Source organism: Gymnoscopelus microlampas, assembly GCF_963454915.1.
Source record: "Gymnoscopelus microlampas genome assembly, chromosome: 9".
In the NCBI taxonomy this organism is placed as follows: Eukaryota; Metazoa; Chordata; class Actinopteri; order Myctophiformes; family Myctophidae; genus Gymnoscopelus; species Gymnoscopelus microlampas.
Genome location: NC_139946.1, coordinates 25283465 through 25305465, shown reverse-complemented (window position 1 = coordinate 25305465; position 22001 = coordinate 25283465). Strand labels below are relative to the sequence as shown.

At 44.9% G+C, this 22001-nt stretch overlaps 1 protein-coding gene across 1 annotated transcript in view; it reads right to left on the bottom strand.

The window, feature by feature from the left end:
* The window catches only part of fip1l1a (FIP1 like 1a), a 36107-nt gene extending 18226 nt beyond the window's left edge, over nt 1–17881 (bottom strand). The window contains exons 1-10 of the mRNA XM_084066053.1: nt 17746–17881; nt 17189–17247; nt 16283–16372; nt 15989–16113; nt 15050–15126; nt 10943–11042; nt 10128–10266; nt 4681–4717; nt 1843–1898; nt 673–853 (exon numbers count right to left, since the gene is read on the bottom strand). Of these exons, the coding sequence (XP_083922179.1) occupies nt 673–853; nt 1843–1898; nt 4681–4717; nt 10128–10266; nt 10943–11042; nt 15050–15126; nt 15989–16113; nt 16283–16372; nt 17189–17247; nt 17746–17873 (992 nt within the window). The 5' untranslated portion in view covers nt 17874–17881. The remainder of the gene's footprint in view (nt 1–672; nt 854–1842; nt 1899–4680; nt 4718–10127; nt 10267–10942; nt 11043–15049; nt 15127–15988; nt 16114–16282; nt 16373–17188; nt 17248–17745) is intronic.
* Nucleotides 17882–22001: the final 4120 nt, after the last annotated feature.

Here is a 22001-nt window from a genome sequence, read left to right as displayed (position 1 = left end):
TGCGCTCATGCATGTGTGTGCCAGCATGCGTGCGTTTTGTTGAATGAGTCCAGAAAAAAACAGGGGGAGCTGATAATGCGGCCCAGAACCAATGCATCTGCAGCGCACAATACCTGGCGCAGATGCAAACAGCTGCGCGGCAGCTCGTCCGCATGGGGCCTCACTGTGGAGGCACCGTGCACACTGCCATACCCCAAAAGAAATCCCCAGTGTTCATTTCACTAACAATGTATCCGTAACGGTCACATTATTCACTCTGAGAGTTCAACCAACACTCTGGATTTTGCCGAGTAGGAAAGAAGAGTGAGGAGAGAGATTCTGCCAGGTATCTGGTGCCGGCTGAAAATAAAACCCTTTGAATCTTAAAGAGCATATTATTGTAAACAGGGTGTGAAATTAACACTCGCAACCGGTCGACGGAGATTGCCGGGTCTGGCTCGTGCAAACAGCAATTTGGCAAGGTAACACGTGTGCCGTTTTCTGTTTTTGGCCGTTTAATAACATCACAAAGCAGCTGTATGGTGGATAGAAATGTCCCTCACGAGCTGCTGTAGATTTGTTATGCTTCATTTATACTCTGTCGCTGAAAATAGCAGATCTACAAGATCAATTAACTGCCCAGCCTCATGCGACCGTACCCGGAATCAGGCTTTATTTGGTGTGGAGACCCACCTGTTGGGCGTGTCCCTGCCTCGCTCTCTGTCTTTACTGTGAATGAGGCGCTCTCTGGATCTGTCCCGGCCCTTGACCCTCTTTCGCTCTCTGTCCCGTCTCATGTAGTGTTCCCAGGCCTTGGCGCTGTCCATCGCCCCTGTCCAGGACGGCACCACGCCAGGGGGCGGAGGATAGAGACCTGAGGAGAGGGGCAAAGCTGAGCTAGATAGCAACAACAGGTGACTGCGGCACTATTCCTTTGATTATTACTAAATTAATCACACACAAAAAAGGACCTTTAAGAAAAAAGAAAGCACAATAACTCTCCTGTGTATGTACTTGCAATCAGGACAGCTGCTGTGACCTCCTTTGCATAACTTTGCATTGTTATGTAACTATCAGCAGCAATGCCATGTCAAGAATAACAATAACTCAAACAGAAGTAACAGGTGTAATTCAAAGAGGATATTTAGGACAGGTACCAAAAAAGGAAGGAACATTCAGAAAAAAAGGGCTTCCTCAGCTGTGATCAAAGGACAAAGGAGGTTTCTTTTTTGGAGACACAGATTTTCTCAAACGCACAGCTGAGATTCTGATGTTCTGATGAAAGGTCGCTGTAGTGGCCAGGGCACCAAATCACACAGTGCTTTGTCCTGAAGGAAATGGCTCTGTTTTCCTGGAACCGAGACCTTTTGTGGGGAAAATGTTTTTTTTTCCTTCTATTTTTTTGAGGCAGTGGGGAATGAGGTAATTTTCGGAACTGCTGATGGTGGGCTATTTCACTGGAGGACGGAACCCCAACACGCTGTCATTCTCAACATATCTACTGCAGTGGTTCTCAAACTTTTCCAAAAAAAATATATATATATTTATTTGACCCCAATCTGAAAATGCCAGGGACCCCAGAAGAGAAGATTTGCGTTAGTATATATAATATATTATAGCCAACCTATAAATGGAAAGAGTGGTTAACATGATTGTGATGCTGTATTAACACATTTTGCTGGGGACCCCCTGGAAATGCCCCCCCCCCCCCCCCCCCCAGGACCCCTGGGGACCCCAATTTGAGAACCACTGATCTACTCTACATGCATCACCAAACTTACATTGACTAGTAGAATGACATTCAAAGATAGTGGAAGAGTTGTGTGGCTGGAGAGACAGTGTGCAGAATGTACAGTAACATACCTGGAGTGAACGGGTATGGTGGAGGTGGGGGTCCATTGTAGCCTCCGGTACGTCCACTGAAACAAGACAGATAACAGAGTAGAGCAGTGATTCCCAACCTGTGGGCCGGGGCCCAATGAACCAAGTGGGACTTTATTGATGATCTAAAATGAATTATGAAATGTCTTTTTTTTTAAAGGCATGATATTTTTTCTTTTAAACTTTTAAACATTTGTTGTCATCGTGATACGGATAAATAGGAACTTATTCTTGGAAGTATACTAAGCCGAAACACAATTAAGTTATTGAGCATTAAAATGAGCATGCGCTGAAAATGTAAGTAGTACATTATGTGCAAAATGTGCAAAGAGAACAACCTGAGGAAATGTGTGGTAGTCCATAGTTCTGCAGGGCACAATAATCTTAATGATATCCTGTAGTGCGTGATGTGCAATTATTTTAAAATCTTGTCGCATGTGCATGTTTGAGATCATAGAGAAGAGCATCTGTTAAGATTCTCCTTATGCCCATGAGCGCAACCCGATTTCATATTCGGTTAGGATTTTAAAACTCCCGTAGTATGAGTCCAGCTTTAGAGTCTACAGGCTATATCTAAGGCTGGGCCTGAAAGGGGGCCGTTCTCATGATAGGCAGCCGGTGCGATGAAGGAAGTCATTCATTTTAATGAAAGATAAAAACAGAAAGAGGAGTGAACAAACAGAGTTCAGGATGAATACTATAAGCAAATGGAGGTCTGGGAGCTTTAATGATCAAAGCTCTTTTTCCAAATGCGCCGCTGCGTTTTCCCTGAGCGTTTGAAGTGACTGGCTCGATGTCAAGGCGCAGCTAGCGCCCGCCAAACACAAGGAAAGAGAAAGAGAGGCACGGAGGGCGGGTGGGGGGGGGTCTTAATACTGATATTGGCAGGATCCTAGCTGCCCCTACCTCCTGCCCCCACCATCCACATGGCCTGGCCCCGGACTGGCTTTCCGATTGAAAACTTCCGAGCGGGCCGAAAAAGGTGGAGTGGGTGTGCGTCTGAGGCCTGTCCAAGACGACTGCTTCCCAAACAGGTGTTGGGCCCAAACACTCTGCTCTATAAATACTCTGGCAAACAAGGCCATCTCTCCACCCCTTGTCCAACCCTGGCCAACGGCGTCTCACTCTCTCTCGTCTTTCTCCCTCTGTCTGTAGCGTGATGTGTAAAAGATGCTGGTGAGCAAGCCGAGTTTGTGATTGGATGCAAGGGGGAGTGGGTAAGCAAGGGAGACGCGAGAGGCTTGATTTGCCGACTCGGTGCGCTGCTTCGGTAATATCCTCGGGCAGGAGGATAATGACGGTGCACTTAATAGTTCATTGCGGTCGACACCTGCCCTGTACACCGCTCTCCCCGCGGCCTCTGCACCTCATCACCATAAACACGCCTCACTTCCAACTTTGTCTAAGCTGTAGCACTTAGCGTCCCTAACGGCTTGTATATATATTACTTCCTCCCCTCCATGACAGATTGGGAAGGCACCTTGCCCTCGATACTAGTGCATCAAAAAGGGAGTGTGTGGTGGAGTGGAGCCTAGTCTCAGCGGGCCATCCGATCCGCAGGGAGGGAGATGGGAGGGAGATTTAACGCATCAGACCGATACGAGCCTGCAGTGTGGTCTCCTACTAAATATGGGCCTTGGGAGCCCTGTGGGCCCCTGGCCCAAACCGACAGAGCGGGGAGCCAGGACCCCAGAGCGTGCCAGACACACCTGCTGTTCCTAATATCCCCCGAGGGGAAAGCCAGAGCATAGATAGCAGGAAAGAGAAGACTATCTGTGTGTATATATATGAGAGAGAGAGAGAGAGAGAGATAGAGAGAGCGATAGAGAGAGAGAGAGAGAGAGAGAGAGAGAGAGAGAGAGAGGGATGTTATAGAGAGGAAATGATTCATAAACGGTAGGGAGATTGGTTGGCAGGGTTCAGAGGAACGGAAAGCCCTTGAAGGATGTGAGGATTTGGCAGGAGGGTCGGGATGGGAGAAAGGAACCATCCTTTAGACACACGTACACAGACACACACACAGCAAACGAGGTGAAAGGCAAAGAGGAGGAGAGAAGAACAGAAGAGATGAAGAGGCAGGAAGCTGGAGAGACAGACAGACAGACAGACGACAAACAGACGGCCAGAGGTCATGGTGACACCCAAAACGAGCCAAGCAGCAAATAAAATAGGAGAGGAGATGCACTTAGCCAAATGTTCAGAACACGTCGGACGTGGCCTGCTTGTGATCTGAGCGTTGTAAATTAGAAGCGGAACGGGGGAGTATGGCGGGAGCCTGCGTCCCGGAACAGGGGACCATGGGGGGGGGGTGCGTTGGAATCCAAACAGACGACTAGAGGTTCCGACGGGGGCTTTCACTCTCACTTTTCTACCTTATTTAGCCAGTGGTCCAGCTGCAAGGTCAGCAACACAAAGTACACAGTGCGTTCAGGAGATTCAGTTCTGATTCAGTCCAGTTCACACTAGAGAGTAGTAATGGCAGGACCACCTGGAGCTAAAGAGGTGTTCTCTCTCACTGCCTGATAGGAACCGCCTCACACGTTGCCTACTCCTGAGTGAAGTATTGATTAAAGAAAAGATAGTTTTTAGTCATATGTTTTTTTCCTAGACACCTCAAAGGCCCTCATCTGTCTTTCTCTCTCTTGCCTGTATGACCTCTTGGTTCCAAGCTCCCTGGCACAGTAGGAGACAATCTCTGTCCTTGTTTCTGTCCTTCCTACAGCCTGAACAGACACACAGAGAAACACAGACGCACGCACACACGCACGCAAGCACACACACGCACACACGCACGCACACACACACACACACACAACTCACCTGTCCAAGGAAGGGATGAGTGGAGGGGGAGGGAAACCTGTGTAGGAGAGGAGAGTTCAAGTCACTGCTGCTCTCCAGTGAGGTGTTTCACAGTGACACTGTGAAGCCTGAGTTATACTTACGTAAGTAAGTAGGTCGGAGAAGCTTATTGTCGGTATCAGCTAGAGTGTGGGAATCCATCCCCGATCCACAATGCGCTAAACCTCTGGGAGATGGATTGCTGAGGTGGAGCGCAACACCTACCATCAGCTCCCAGTACTTACCGCACGACTTGCCTCACCCACGGCGTGCTACTCATACGCTGAGTTGGCGGTGCCTGGGATCGACCCCATGACCTTGCGGTCAGAGGGCGAGTGCTCTACCGACTGAGCTACCCAAAGTTATACCTCGGAGCTGCGCATAGGAGTCGGCCACCAAAAATAGCAGATATACAAGCTCATGATGCGTTGTGAGCTTGTAGATCTATGAGCTATTTTCGGTGCGTGAGTATAAATCAGGCTTGTGAGCTCATGAGGTCATGTTTTGCTGACACAACCCGACTTCCTCACAATGAACAACGAAGGCTCGGGATAATGACTTTTTGGTGGAAAAGTGTGTTTTTATCATTTTATTATTCTGTTACTTTTTTATACTTTGAGCCTTTATTGTCCATTGCGCTTAGCAGTGCCCTATCTGTGGTCAACTGGTATGTACAGTAATGACCTTTATTGTGACTCTTTGAGCCAGAGGAGAGATAGGTTGTACAGTGTTCTGGTTATTAATCCTTGTATAATGATGAGGAGATGAGGACAAGGTGCAACAATGTATTGAAAGTAATTGGAAATGTCTAATTCATTAAATTGATTAATTATGCAGCCCTAACAAAGCCCTTTTCACGGTCAGACACCTTCTGGTGTATAGGCAGCGATTGGTATCATTTACAATAGTTTGAAAATGCTAATCAAAGACAAAGCACTGTGTCGCACCTGCAGAGATAAACACATAAACACACTGCAGCATCTCAACAGTGGTGCATAATGTAGTACCCCAGACGAATGCACACGCACATTCCAGAGTCCAACACTATGTATTTTGGGCAAAGCAACACTAATGGGGTGCATGACCATGCAAAGTACATAAAGACCAAGGGCACAACTCAAATGACTTCCCATATGACCACTGATGCTACCTCACTGGACAAACGTTATATCAAGCTTGGAACCCACCAGCCGCGCAAGCATAAGCACACGGACGCTGATATTTTCCCCCCCATTCGCACATTCTCATTGAAATGACTACCTCACGGGACTAACCCTACCTCACACTGGATTAATGTTATCTCAAATGGGGGCGAAGACTACCGCACGGACTAACACTACCCTAACGCTATACATCATGGGACTAATACTACATCACGGGATTAACGCTACCTCACGGGACAAACCTTACCTCACAAGACTAATGGTACCTCATGGGACTAATGCTACCTCATGGGACTAATGCTACCTCATGGGACTAATGCTACCTCATGGGACTAACGCTACCTTGCGTGACAAACCCTAGCTCACAGGATGAATGCTACCTCATGGGACTAATGCTACCTCATGGGACTAATGCTACCTCATGGGACTAATGCTACCTTGCGTGACAAACCCTACCTCACAAGACTAATGTTACCACATGGGACTAATGCTACCTCACAAGACTAATGCTACCTCATGGGACTAATGCTACCTTGCGTGACAAACCCTACCTCACAAGACTAATGCTACCTCATGGGACTAATGCTACCTCACTTACCTCATGGGACTAACGCTACCTCACAAGACTAATGCTACCTCATGGGACTAACGCTACCTTGCGTGACTAACACTACCTTACAGGACTGTCGAGGCACTGCTGTCTTTACTCTCTTTAAAGAAGGTGATGAGATTTGGAACAGCCTCAGAATGTCACTGCAAGAAAATGTAGCAAGTCCTCCCTGGACCCTGCCCCCCCCCCCTTAAATCAATAAAACAGGGCCAGTCAAATGCTTGGGTGAACGCTTAATGGCCCGCTCGTTATAACACTGAGGGATCTTACATGACTTGGGAACACAATCAGCTTTAAATCACACTCTCTTACTGCAAGCACACATGCGCCTATACACACACTTGCTGCTTTGAAGAGGCACAAACACACATCTGGACGCCATCCCCTTTCTGTTTTTCCATAAAGACCCCTGACGCTCAGAGCGCTTTTCGACAACATAAAGAGCTAAGAGAAGAAAAAAAAGTTGAAATGGGACAAGGGAGAAAAACAAAAGGAGAACGGTGTGGAGAGAGAGAGCTGGAGCAGGAATAAAGCAGTGTGTGGAGCCCCCTCTGCTTTCAGAGTGAAATGTATACACCTTCCTTCCCTTTCACAGGTCTGTCCCATGGAGAGAGAGAGAGAGAGCGAGAGAGGACAGTGTCCTCAGGCCACGATGGCTCACCTAGAATGACTGACCCACTGAGGACTTGGATAATTTGCACGCTGAAGATATGACAGCGGGCCAGCTGTAAAGGGAGCACCGTGTCCTTGGGACTGTGATGGCACAAAGGCTAGCACAGACTCTCCAGGCCCTTACCTCTTGGTTACAGATCTGTCTTCAGGCCATTTCCCTTTAAGTCCTTTAAAAAGCCCCAAGGCAACTCTGTCGTTAGCAGGGCTCTCAAAGATGCATGCAATCGGACCCTAGTGTTGTCCATCTCATCAGATTAAATAGATATAAGACTGATCTTATATTAGAACTTATAAAGTGCAGTATGTAGATAATCAGTAGGCATTTCAAATGGATTAAAAGTTGGATCTGGCCTGTCTCCCTAGTCCCAGTACAGCGCTGGTTCTTAAGAAAATGTGTGGTTGATTTATAGGCTTCCAGAATTACAACCCCATCTCAATGTTGTGCATTTTAAGTAACTTTAAGTACTTTAACCACATGAACCCTATTGTCCCTGTTCTGGATAGAACATTGCAGCTCACAACTCATTGCAATGTGACATGTTGTGAGCTTGTAGATCTTGTGTTTTTGGAAAAGCTATTTAGTGTGTATAGTGAAAACAAGAGGGGGGGCTAGTATAGATATCTGGGAGATTCCCGTCAACTATGGTTTAAGTATCACTTTGAAGAGCGAGGATCTCTGCAAAAGTTGGCAATACTCATATGCAGTACATACACACACACATACACACATACACACCAACTTACACACCAAAGTGACGTCCCCACACACACACAGCCTCCATGTTAGCGTGAGGAGGGTAATGGTTTCTACCTGTGGCTATGTGAACAGAGCGTTTGATGAGGGCTGGAGCTCCACGCTTGGCAGCGTATGAGAGCGCTAATGGCTGAGGGCTAATCGCTGCTGATTGTGCGTGCGTGGCTTTCTCTTTCTCATGCTAACGTTTGACGGAGCCATTACACAAGCTCGAGGCTGAGATGGAGTTGATACTCCACCATCTGACCGCAGACTACTGCTCCGTAAGGCCTGAGCTCCGCGCTGACAGTCCCGTCTCCCGTGTCATTCCTCTTTCCAGAACAGACATTGCCCTCTTGTTGCCCTGCAGCTGCCCTGAAAACGCTTTGCAATTACACGTTCCTCAAATGTTCCCAACCATTAATGAGAGCCGTTGAGGTCAATAGCGCTCTCGTCAATAGACCTGTCAGGTTGACCCTACGGCCTAATGGCCTCATCTCTTCTCATGGCCCCTGCGACACCGGTTCAATCATCGTCCATCACTGCGGCACTGCCCAACCGGCAGGACGCTGCAACAACCTCAAAATGCACGTGATAAGCACGAGCATTGTTGCTACGGTACAGTGGAGTGTTAGTGACCTACTAACCGTACGGATACAGAATTAGCTGCAGAGCAGCAGACAGCGTCACCTTGGCTGGGTGTGCTGTGTTGCCGTGATAGATGACACAGGCCCGGCCTTGTAATGCCAACACAGTGCCGCTTCCAGCACCCTGGTCCCTAACACGCCAAAAAAGCCTGCCTAATATGACCCTCCTGCACCAGAGCAAAACAAAGGCCCTTCTCTGTGTTCGCCCGGCTCCCCGCGGCCGGTCTGTTCAGCACATTTCCCGTGCCACAATCTGCTGGCCCAGCACTTTTTCTTTTTTTCTTCTCTCCCCCCCGACAGCTATTTTTATCACGTTGCACATTTGCATCACAAAAGAAGGCAGAGCCCCTAACTTAAAGAAAGGGGAGTGGCCTGGATAGAAACGCGACGCAAATACAACATCAAAAGCGTGGTGGCGCACGGTTCAAAGCCTCGGCACCGGCAGGATGTTTGATATTCTGGTTGTAGTAAGGAGCTCTGGCACGGGTTCGACAGGCCGTATGGGGGCTCAGATTACTTAGACGGGGGATGGGGTGAGGAGGGGGTGTAAGCCTGCGCTGCTATTTTGGATTCTTTGAAGAGGAAAATATGGCATGCACTCAGCTGTGAGCCTGGGCCAGGAGAGCAGCTTCCTGTTCTGTGATTCAGAAAAGAACAGGAGGGGGTCTACGGACTGACCGACGCACACCTGGACGGCATTACACACACCTGCCTGAGGGAAGACACACACACACACACACACACACACACACACACACACACACACACACACACACACACACACACACACACACACACACACACACACACATCCATGCTCACCTGGGCCTCTCGCCTCAGTCCTATAAGCATGAGGTTGTTTATTGTGACTTATGGTGCAGCTTGACAAACATGCACCCCCCCCTCCCAGATTGACATATAAGTCATTTATACAGCTGGATGGTGCTCGGAGTGCTTGTGCTTCAGGCGGTGTCACAAGTCCATCTTTCAACCTCAAGCTCTCTGTATTCAACTCAGCCTAATAGCTATAGATATGCAATAGCATAGATAGACCACCAGTGTTCATACAGCAAGCGTCATCAGGTTGGCCTATAGTTACTTTGGGGACCCGATGGCGCTTATCGCTGGATACTGGTATACTGTATGGTGACCTGTGATGATGTGCAGACTTGTTCTGCATAGAAACAGCACGTCACAGAGGCCCTGCACTGGATTGATTACTTTCCACAGAGTTGCTACGAAATGGAAGTGTCCGTTCTATACTTTTCCATTTCTGTGGCCTAAACCCACTCCGCAGGATGCTGGTGAGTGCAGAGGGCTCTGGTGTCCATGAGTGGAGCGAGGGTTCAGAACAAGGGCAGCATTAGGATTATTTGCCTATATGGAACATGCTGCGGGATATTTACATAAGAGATCCTACACAGTAAAATGCTCAGTGTTAATTCAGCTCCAAAGAGTGTACAAGTGGAACCAAATGGACCCATTTGTACACTCTTGTACACTCTGTTCAGGTGCAATAGGAACGAACATCTAGCTCATGGAAGGTTTTGATCAATTGTGTGTGTGTGCGTGTGTGTGTCATACATGTGGGTGGGGTAGCTTACACGGGGGAGGGATGAGTGGAGGGGCGGAGCTGACATTGGGTGGAGGAGACAGCAAAGGGGGCGGAGGGATGTTGGGAGGGAAGAAGGCGGTCGTCTGATTGGCTGAACGATCTCCGTCAGAGCGTGTCTCAGAAAGCACCTGCAATGTGTGGAGGGTTATAAATAGACCACCTCATAACCTCACACGCTATTAATAGCATCACGTACACACACACACACACACACACACCCCCACACCATCAGCCTTATATGAATTATAGCCTCCTCAATACTCACGTACACGTACACACAGAATGAATAACCTCATGCTCACACTATTACTCTGGTTCTCAACGTCGGGTCCAGGGACCACCACAGGATCCAAATGGACCCTTATGGGTCTGTAACTCAACATGGAACCAAATGGACCCGAAAGGGTTCATTTGTATACTCTCAGAGTTTACTTATTTTCTATCAATTACACACACTCAATCAAACACACAGATTTTTTTGTTTTTGTCACATTCCTGAGCCAATAATATGATGAGGGGGTGGCTGGTCATTAGGAGAGTCAATTGAGTCTCCTAATGGTCATCATAATTATTGGCTCAGGAATGCGCCAAAAACGTAAAAATCTCCATGAATTCAAGGCTTCATGGGGTGTGTAATTGATAGAAAATAAGACATTTTGGGGGTGAACTACTCCTTTAAATGAATGCTGAGAATTTTACCGTGTAGGGTTCCAAAGATGGGTTAATTTATAAACTCTCAGAGTTGGTGGGCCCCGGACCAGACAATGCGAAACCGTTTATTATTAATAGCCTCATTAACACAACCTGTATATTGTTTACTTCGTTGCCGTGACGTCTGCTTCCTGACAACCTGCTGATTGGTCCAGTTAGTCCTCCAATCACATCAATGCTTCCACTTGACTTCCTGTTGGTCGGATAAAAATGATAAAACTCTCAATACAATAAACCAGTTGTTCACAAACCTTTCCATGTCATGGACCCCCAACTGAATAGGTATTTTGCCGTGGACCCCCATCTGAAAATATATTTGTGCCAGGGACCCCATTCAAGATTTGTGTTATAAATATTTCAAATAATATTTTTTTTAATGTCAAGGTAGATCTATTTTCAAATATGTATCTAGGTTTAAAGTGGTTAAACTGATTTTGATGCAACGTATATTAACATATTTTGCTGGGGACCCCCTGGAAACCCCTCAAGGTCCACAGACCCCACTTTGAGAACCACTGCAGTATGCTACACCACTTCCACAACATAGCCCTTGCTTTATTTTAATAAAAAGATCCCCCCAAAAAGGAGGCCTACACAATCCCCTTACGCACACACCCAACAGCCACACGCCTAACCATATGGGACAATAACCTCGTTCTGTCACTAGGACTTAATCTATAGGAGCAGCAAAACATTATTTGTGTGTGTCTACTTTTGTTACTATACTTACTTACAAGTATACGTATAGTAGAATGTGAGAAATAGACACTGAGAGGACAATTGTCCTGGTCCACACAAGACAAATTGCTTTTATGGTTAAAAACACGTTTATTCGTCACGTTTTCCCAGTGTGCAAGGACCTGTAGTTGCACCCCTGTGTCGCGCACCGAAAATAGCAGATCTACCAGCTCAAAAGCGTGTGTTGTGTGTGTCTGTGTGAATGTGAAGCAGAGTGATGCTGAAAAAGAGCACTTGTGCTCAGCAAATCTCCCCTGGGTAAATGGAGGTAAAACAAATAAAAACAACACATCGAAGGGCAACACGTTGTGAGCTTGTAGACCTGCTATTTTTGGTGCACAGTGCGCGCGTGCCTGTGTGTGTGTGTGTGTGTGTGTCTGCGTGACATGACAACTGCATTAAGCAGTGACTCAATAACAGCTTGCTCCCTAATGCCCACCTCCTCTGCTCCTCTGGTCCTTGCCTCGGTGTGCGTGTAACACTTAGCAAGCGCTCGACACACACTCCACAAACCGCTCTCTTTTCGGTCAAGAGACGAGAGGCAGACGAGATACATAGATAGTCATCTTCTCCACAACACAGCAAAAACAAAACATGTTAATGTGCTTCCTCGACTGAGCCTCAATTTTCCACTTGTGGCCTTCGTACACATCCATATGGGCCGCCTCATTTAAAACATTATCCGCTTGGTTATAATAGCACTGCTTCGTGTGTATTTGTTTTTGGCATACTATGACTTCCTGCTTCCCTTCTGGCCTGGGCCTGTCACGGAAAGAGAGAGAGAGGGTGGCGCTCAGGCTCGTGTGACCTCCCCTGAAGGGCGAGCCAGCCTGCTGAGGTAGAGCGCAGGAAGTGGACATCTTCAAGAAGACAGAGCTTTAATTAAAACGGCCCCTGCCGGGCGGCGCTCTACTACGCCTGAAGGGCCTCCAGTCTGGGCCAACTTAACACACACAGGCACACACACACATACACACATACATATACACACGTACACACACACACACCTAAAGCCTAATCTATTTTAGTTGCACACCGTTGTCGCGTGCCGAAAATAGATGATCTACAAGCTCACAACGGCTATTTTCGGCATGTGACACCAGCACGCAGCAATATATAAATTAAGAGATTGAGAAGAGATTGTGCAGAAAAGATACAAGGTGCATTAAAATGAGTCTGTGTGAGTGCACATAACAATAGTTTAAGTCCTTGACTGCACATATTTAGCCCATCATTGCTGCTTATGAGGCACCTGGTCTATAAGGAGGAGCAGAATGCATGCTGCGATCTCTTGCCTTTCGTGAAGGTATAGTGAGTGGCTGATGCCTGGGGCTGTGCCCATAAACGAGTGGAAAGTGTAATTGGTCAGTAAAACACCATGGGTCCAGTCTACCCCCAGCCATGACGGCCCCTTCCCCATACACCCCCCCCCCCACCCCACGGGGCCATACAGGCTCAGCCTTCCTTTGCAGGTGGTCGCTAATGGGCGAGGGACAGCGAGCGGCGCGCACATGAGAACTTCATTACAGACGGACCAGAATAGTTTAAACAACAAACAACAATGGTTAAAGCCTAAACCCTTAAGCTACAATCCATATATTTTTGTTGTGAATAAAACATTTTGACCAATTTGTATGGCAGAGTATGTTAAATGTTAATATAACACAACTTGTTTGTGGGTTTGGGTTGTAGTTGAGCTACTTGCTCTTCTGAGACATGTTGTGATCTACAAGCTCACAACATGTCACAATGCGCTGTGTTGTGAACTTGTAGATCTGCAATTTTTGCCCCTTTTCACAAATCTTATAGATTTGTTAAAAATCTTTACATTTTGATTTTTTCCCCCTATAATGACATGCCCAAAATAGAGACAGCAGGCTTAAAGTGGTTAAATAGGCTACAGATGAAATCTTTGATGGCCACGTAGTATCACAGTAGTTATCATGATTGTGTGTGACGTGTATCAGCATGGTATCAGTTACAGGCACTTCAGATTAGCGCAGCGTTGTGCCGTAATCGCTCCAATGATTTCAACGCACTTGCTTTATTTAGATCAATCAGATTGCGTGTACAACAGCAAGAGTGTGGTCAGCTTTTTATTTCCATCCAGCAAAACATATTTAAAACAGACCAGCGGAGAAGAAGAAAAACAGATAAAAGCTTGAACGGAAATAAAAATGTTGAAAAAGGCAAAAAGAAAGAAAAAAAAAGAAAAAATGGGAAAAACACGAGAATCATCTGTCATACATAAAGTTGATTACGGAGCTCAATCGAATGGGCAATTATCTGGGAACGCCCTGTACGTAGTAACATCAGCAAGTTTACATACCTTGCGTGACATTTCCCTTCAATCATTACCAGATGTAAGTCTGTGTTCAGCAGTTTAAACAGTGGGCTATTTGGCCAATACAAACTTGACCTGCTGACACCGTCATAAGATCACACACACCAGATGGCAAGAGCCAGAGATGTTGTGTCATTTGCACAAACAACCAGCTGCTGGGTCCTCCAGCCACAGCTAGGGAATGGTGCAGGCAGAGGGCTAAGTGCTATGGGTTGAAGGAATGGCTGCTAAGATGACCTTCAAAATGAGAAAAACCAGTAACTGGAAGCTCACAAGTTAGATACACAGAGAGAAGTCCTCTGTTAAACCAACAATAACTTAACAGCGTAACTTATTTGAATGAATTATTTTAACCAATCTAATGGTAGAGTTTGTTAATATAACTAGTACATCTGCAGTGGTTGGAGGTGGTCTGCATGCCTACTCTTCCATTGAGATGTTCAGACCCGGGTGTCGGGTAGGACACCTACTGGTTGTTGTTAACTAGTTGTACGAACGCTTGTTTTATTGTTGTATTGTTTTATTGGATCTTGTTTAGTCGATACAATTATTTGTTTTAGCTCCAGCTCATTTGACTTAGCTATTTTGTTTCTGTTTAAGGAAATATGTAGCTGATATATTGCACTTTTACCTTAGCGCTAGGTATACTCTTGTTTGCTTGTTTTTGCAGAAAATGCACTTACGACTTCTGGTGATTAGTAGTTTTCGTTCCCTACCTATGTTGAATGCACTTATTGTAAGTCGCTTTGGATAAAAGCGTCTGCTAAATGACTGTAATGTAATGTAATGTAAAGTAGTACTGCCTGAAGCTCATATGCCCAATATCTCCGCTGGATAAGTGGGGATTGCATATTTCCTGTCAGAGTGTAGAAATTTGGTCTGTGGGAGATCAGGGTTTGTATCCCAAATGAGTTATGGATTGCAGCCTTAATTTAACTACAATGGGAACCAAATCCATTTCATTTGATTCCATTTGTACATTCTCAGAGTAACAAGAAATAGATTTTTCTGTGTACCATAACAGCTGCCATTGCCTTGCTGTGTCTATGCCCCCCTAACAATGTATGTAGTGTATATGACTGGCTCAGGGCCAGGGGAGGTAACAGTGTAATACTGACCTGTATAGACTGCCTGAGGAGGTATAATCTTCACTGTGAGAGCCTTTATCTCCATGGTCAGGGCGCCCCCTCTGGACCTGAGGGGAATAGCAACATGACTTCCATAGGATTGTGATAACCATCCTCTTCTGCTTTTTGATCTCACCAAAAGTGGTGGTTCTGGACCATTTCAAATGAGGGGGCAACCATGGCCACATATTATTTTAGGGGGTGCCAACGAAACAACTGTTATATAAATGCGCGGTTTTAAAAACAGTGAATACAAAAATACTCTTTATGGCTGAGTAAGGGCCACGAGGGCATGAAATATAAACACCGCTTTTATGACCTTTAGTGCCAACTAAAACATCAATTAAGGGCATTTCGCTCTTCATTTTCTCCTTTTTTCTTTCAGTTATAATTCCTAGGAATCAGATTGTGAAGTATGGTTATTGGTTTGAGGATTCAGTTTGCTTTCAGTTCTGTTATTGAAAATAATTTGGGATTATTATTTCTACTTGGCTGATGCCAGACAGATTTTTATGAACCCAACTCCAGGTCCACTATGCAAGGGACTATGGTCATTGTAGTCATAATTACCTCATATTCTGAATATATTCCTGGTTACCAATCACAATTTTTGTTGTGTTATTATTGACTTGTCTGACCATATATTTCTTAATTTTATACAAATATTTACTTACTACTATTATTTACTTACTATTATACCACTCTCTTATATTTTGAACATAATTGGCAATTAAATGGATTTTTCCAAATTTTGATTAAACTAGTTATTTAGAACAAGATAACATCCGATGTCACTACTATACCAATTCTCACCGTATTCACAAATTACTAAATTAGTTGGTAAATTAGAAAATTAGTTTTTCATGTTCTGTTTGTGCCCTCTTTGTGTCAAAATATTATCCATTCTCATCGTCTCAGGAATGACCTTACCGCGAGCTTAGCAGAGGCACGGCTGGAATTGTCGTTACTTGCATGCAGCCTACGCTGTTTCTCACAGTACACTTTCCACGTTTCCTCATTAAAGCCGTAATTGAAGTAATCAGAGATGTCAGAGCCTGGGAAACAAAAATATATACAGCGTTGTTCATGCTGAACAGAGCCACTCGTATAATCACATAGCACCGCACCTGCAGCGTGCTAATTAAGTGCCCGAATGGGAAAACAGCTCACACACACATTATTACAAGAACACCTGCACACCCAGGCATGGAGAGCAATGCTTACCAGGTCTCCTCCACGGCTTCTCCTCAAAGGACTCCACTTCTAGTGCCATGCCGACAGGGTCCAAATCCAATCCCTTACACTTACTACTAACTGGAAAATACACAGTAAAATCATCAGTGTTACTTTAACTCTGGAACCAAAATGGACCCACAAGAGTCCCACTTTTGTTTACCAAACACCTGATAATCATGCATAACGTACAGTATTATTTATTACTTTCTGTAGGCTAACCCAGAAGTTACTCCAACCATGAGTTTATACGGCACATTTCCAATTGAATCTTTGCACTGGGTTTTGGATGGATTAAGCAAATAAACTCAGCAGCAAACAAAGGTTGATGATATTCACATGTTTTTAGAGCATGGCTATGTAGGAGGATAGTAGTCTATAAGAGGGTGTCTGTGATTAGCATCACAATTCTTGTGCACACTGCCAGTAGGTCCACTTTAGTATCGCCACACTTTATTTCATCATCATAATTCATAGATGTCATAGATGACCGACATTACATGAAATCTGAGATCCACATGAAGCCACACCGTTCCTGTGTGGATGATCGAGATCTACATGTTCTGACTTCTTGAATCACATGCACAATTAATATTAAAGCTGCACTGTAACTTTCCTCTTCTACACCGGATTTGAACCCGGTTTCCTGCGCAAGTGCTGATTTTTTTTTTACCATTGAGCTAATAGAGCCTGCCTGCTTGCTCAAGGGATAAATTGAATCTTGTCTAGGAGTCTCAATAGAATAGCAGGGAGACAAAATACAGCCACCCCAATTGTATAAGTTATATTGTATTCACATAATTACATTTTATTCACTAAAGTTACAGTGGCGCTTTAATATACAGTAAGTACAAAATAAATCACAGTTGAGATTTAATGGGAGGTGGATCCATTTACCTACTGCATGTGTTCTCCCTTCACCTTTAATATTCAGAGTGACGGGTGTGCTTCCAAAGCTGCTGAAAAACAAGATAAATAAATTCATGGTTATTACCATCATGATACCAAGACAAACACTTTCACACATGTGGCAGGGATTGGAAACGGGCTGTATACACAGAACAAATAGCCCTCAGGGTTTCAGTACAAATGGAGCTGTCAAATGCAATCGTAATACATCAAAATATAATCATGGTTGAAAGCATGTAGTGACTCGGATTGTTATTTGACAAAAGGAGGCGCCTGAGAAAGTCTATGTTGATATTGAGCCTTCGAGGCAACAAACATGATAAATATCTGTGATGTTGTTTTCACAAGGGTCTAATGGATAGTGGGTCTACTACCCACTATTTTATACTTCGGCTATTCGAAAATAGAAGATCTACAAGGTCATAACGCATGGTGACGCGTTGGGAGCATTTAGATTGGCTATTTTCATTCCAGGAACATGACAATATTGGAAACATTACACCTATAATGACACAGCTTTCAGGATGAAGGCGGTTAACACTCACATGCTCTGTGACAATCCTCCAGTCTTTATGTCACCTATAGTCACACAAACGTCATCGTCATCATCATCATCATCATCGTCATCATCATCACTGTTATCACCGTCTTTGTCGGTTTCCCATGGCTCCATAAAAATACAAAAAAGTAAAAGATCAAAAGCTAGGGATGAAAATCACATAATTCTGTACATACAGTACTCAATGTAAACAGAGAGTTATGTGGATTGTTGTTGTGACACTACCTGAGTTTTCACTCCGTTGTCATGGACGTCACTGGTGTCCAGTGCTTCAGTCATACTAGAGAGTGAGATATCAGGTTGACATGTGACTCATTGACTACTTAACTGCACCATGTGGGTATTTACATTGCATATTGACAACAAACAAACAAGCATGCTGTTCCTGGATACAGCACATGGAATAAAAATTGCAATGTGAGTGTAAAGCCTAATAAAAAACAGAGCTACAGAGGGGTTGAGCCCGTAGTTGGACCTGGCTGATGCGCTAATATGTTGTTTGGCCTAATACTGTACCGCTCGCTGTGTGTCAATGTTCCAAAAATACGATGCAGGCAGTTCTTCATGCAAAACGATTATTTACGGTATTACTTCACCGTGCAACACAGCATCTTTTGGGTTCCATAAACAGATGAATGAATCAACATTTCCTCAAACATTTCACATTTCAGTGATTAAAAGAGCGGTCAAAAACCATTGGCCTTCAGGGTCAAACCTCCCACCCATGCCAGTGAACCTGACACTTACTTATATAGCCAACAGCGCCACCCATGGTCACATGAATCCATTTGACATGTTTCACCCATTTGGCTCTTACACACAGACGCCTAATTGTTAATGGCAGGCAGACATAACAATTCAAAACAAATAAACAAATCAAAAACAAAGTAGCCAAAACATGCTATGGATTCAAATGCATCTACATTTCATGAAACAAACACAGTTTTGCTTTTAGTCTGCAATTTTACAGAACACACCAGACCTTGTTTGTCTGGAAAGACCTCCAGAACCCTGCCAAGAGGCCAGGACCCACAAGGAGCTGAAGAGTCCATGATAATAATAATAATAATAATAATGCATTTTATTTATAAAGCACTTTACATTTTTTCAAATCTCAAAGTGCTACAAAATTAAAATCAAGGCATAGCGGAAAAAAACAATCAAGAAAAAGTGATAATAATAATAATGAAAAAAACAAGTACATTATAAGAATACAAGTACATAATGATAGTAATGACAAAAAAAAACAAGTACAGGAGACATTTCTAGACTAAAAAAGGATCTAAAACAAACTATAACTAGGGCACTGACAAAGGTACAACGATCACAGTAAGATTAAAAAAACGCTTTGTTAAAAAGGTGCGTTTTGAGTCCGTTTTTAAAACTGTCTGTGGACTGGGGCGCTCTCAGGTGTGCAGGGAGGGCGTTCCACAGACACAGAGTAGCTGAAAGCCCGGTCGCCCATTGTGCGCAAGTTGGTGTCGGGGGTGAGCAGAAGGTTGGTGTTGGATGAGCGGAGGTTTCGAGAGTCTGGTTTTTGATTTAGGAGTTCTTTGAGGTAGGAGGGGGCATTTCCATAGAGGCATTGGTGAGTGATGAGGGAGATCTTGTATTCAGACCTGAAGGTGATGGGGAGCCAGTGGATCTTACTGGGGATTCCAAAGAATAGGGCATTGCAGTAGTGATGATGACCACAATATCTTCAGCTGCCAAACTCCTTTTCCTCTGGTTCCTCCTCTGGTTTTGCCTCTCTTGGAGCAAGTACTCCCGTATCCATCTTTTCCAGAAAAGATCCGAGAAATACTGTACTTTTCTCCATCGTCTTCTTACGTACTGGTCATGTGGATCGAACACTCCAGGTGGTAAAGCTGGTTTACCCTTCAAGAGAAGAAGATGGTGCGGTGTAAGTATCTCCAGGTCATTGGGATCATCCGAGAGTGTAGTTATTGGACGGTCATTCAAATTGCCTCCACTTCACACAACACTGTATGAAGTCCATCGTCGTCCAACCTCTGCTGACGTAGGACAGAACTTAGAACCCTTCTCACCAGACGGATTATCCGTTCCCACACGCTACCGAGACGTGAACCTGCTGGTGGATTAAAGCTCCAACGGATTCCAACATGTGCCAGAACTCCATGTATCTTGTCCTGATTCAAAGCTGCCAGAGCCTGCTTCAGTCCTCTTTCTGATTATCTCTGATTATCATTTATCTCTGATGGTCGAGATCCTATTGGCCACAAATGTGTGGAAACGCTGGTCCTCATTGTTCAGATACCTCAACACTGAAATGGTGCCAGTCCAAAATACTTACTCTTCCAACTGGAACTTCAGCTCTGCCTTCAACAGTGAGTCCACTCTTAGCCGTTAACTCTAGCCGGGGAATAGTTACAGCCTTCAGTGGTGTGACTCTGGCTTTGCCTAGCAGAAAGGTGACCTGGGTGTGGTTTTCCTCATTTAACATCCGGACGTACGATACGGTTTCGTATCCACCTTCACTGGCATCGGCAAAGTGATGTAGTTGGGCATGCCTGACCTTTCCAAAGGCCACTGACTTGATGCACCTACTGACATGGAATGCAGCCAGCCATTCCAACTCCTCCAACCACCTTTTCCATTGGTGTAGTATGTCCTGTGGCAAATCGTCATCCCACCCACATCCTCTTCTACAGAGTTCCTGCTGCATTCATTTTGCACATAAAATGACTGGTGCCAGGAAACCTAGAGGATTGTATACTGAGCTGGCAATGGACAGCATACCACGTCTGGTGAGAGACTGTTGTTTCAACTCCATCTTGAATCTGAAAGAGTCCACACACCATATTGGGCCCAGAGCTCTTTCCATTGGGAGTTTGTCTTGCAACCTTCACCTGGTGGAACATGGCTTGAATGTCATCCATGAATGCCACCGGTTCCTCTCTGAAGCGAGTTAGAACACCAAGCAGTAAGCTGGTAAGGTTACGATCCTGTAGAAGTTCACTGTTCAGAGATGCTTCTTGGAATGTGGCTGCACAGTCAAACACCACATGGTTGGAGGACACCGTGGTGCGGGATGTACAACACTTTCCCTTGCTCACCATGCAGTTGTTGCTGAGGTATTTTCTCTGCATAGTTTTTCCCAAGCTTGTACATGTTTGCTGCATACTCCTGGTGCAGGCTTTTGTTCAAACCCTGGATCCTTTGCCTAGCCACTCCAACATTGTTGGGCAGATAGACCTCCCCTGGCCAATCTCCCCTTGGACAGGGGAGATTAGGATTATGAGATGACAGGGCTACGCTGTTACAATACCCCCCCCCCCCCTTTTACCTCAGGCAGGGCTACTCTGTTATGTGGAAGCTGTTCAAAAATGTTTTTAAAACATTCTTGTAGGGTCCATTTGGACCGCCTCATGGAACCGTGAGGGCCCTTGGACCCCAGTGCAGTGCATTAATCTCCACAATCAGATGGTGATAGCCGTGACCAGGGTTGTCCATCTGTCCATCAATTCGACCGCATGTACGTGCTTCCCAACATCGTGAACGCGATATCTCAGGAACACCTTGGGGGAATTTCATGACATTTGGCACAAACGTCCACTTGGACTCAAGGATGAACTTATTAGAAGTAGGTCAACTATCAAAGGTCAAGGCCACTGTAACCTCACAAAACACGTTCATCCTAAAAATAAAGTCTCTCTCTCTTATGAGTCTGGAAAGACATGGTTGAAAATGGCAACTGGTTGTTGGAGACATACAACAGTGATGCAGTATTTCTATACTTCATTTTATACACAAATAATTACTATTGCATGCAATTCCAGCAAGCCCAGGCAAAAATAATTAAGGGATTAAAAATAATGTACATCATAATCATCTGCAGACTTAGTGTTGCTGAAGAGAGATATATTAACTGACACATTTCTTACTTGAGCTCATCTAATTTAATGATGACGATGTTCTCGTTCATTTCTCGACTGTATTTCAGAAGTCATTGTCGTCAATATCAGCATCAAGACTGAAACTCTTTTAATCACTTCAACCCTGCACTTCGCCGTACAATGAATTCGGAAATAGCCGATTGGCTATTTACAGCCTTGGACACACATTCGCACACAAATGAATACAAAAGTAGTAGGGTATCCATCTGAAGAAGGTGAAGTTATAGTTATTGCTATGTAATGCTGCATCTACTTTTGAGGAGATACAGTTGGGGAATGCAAACCACAGCAATCACAGGTGGCCTCATTCTGTGATTACTTAAAG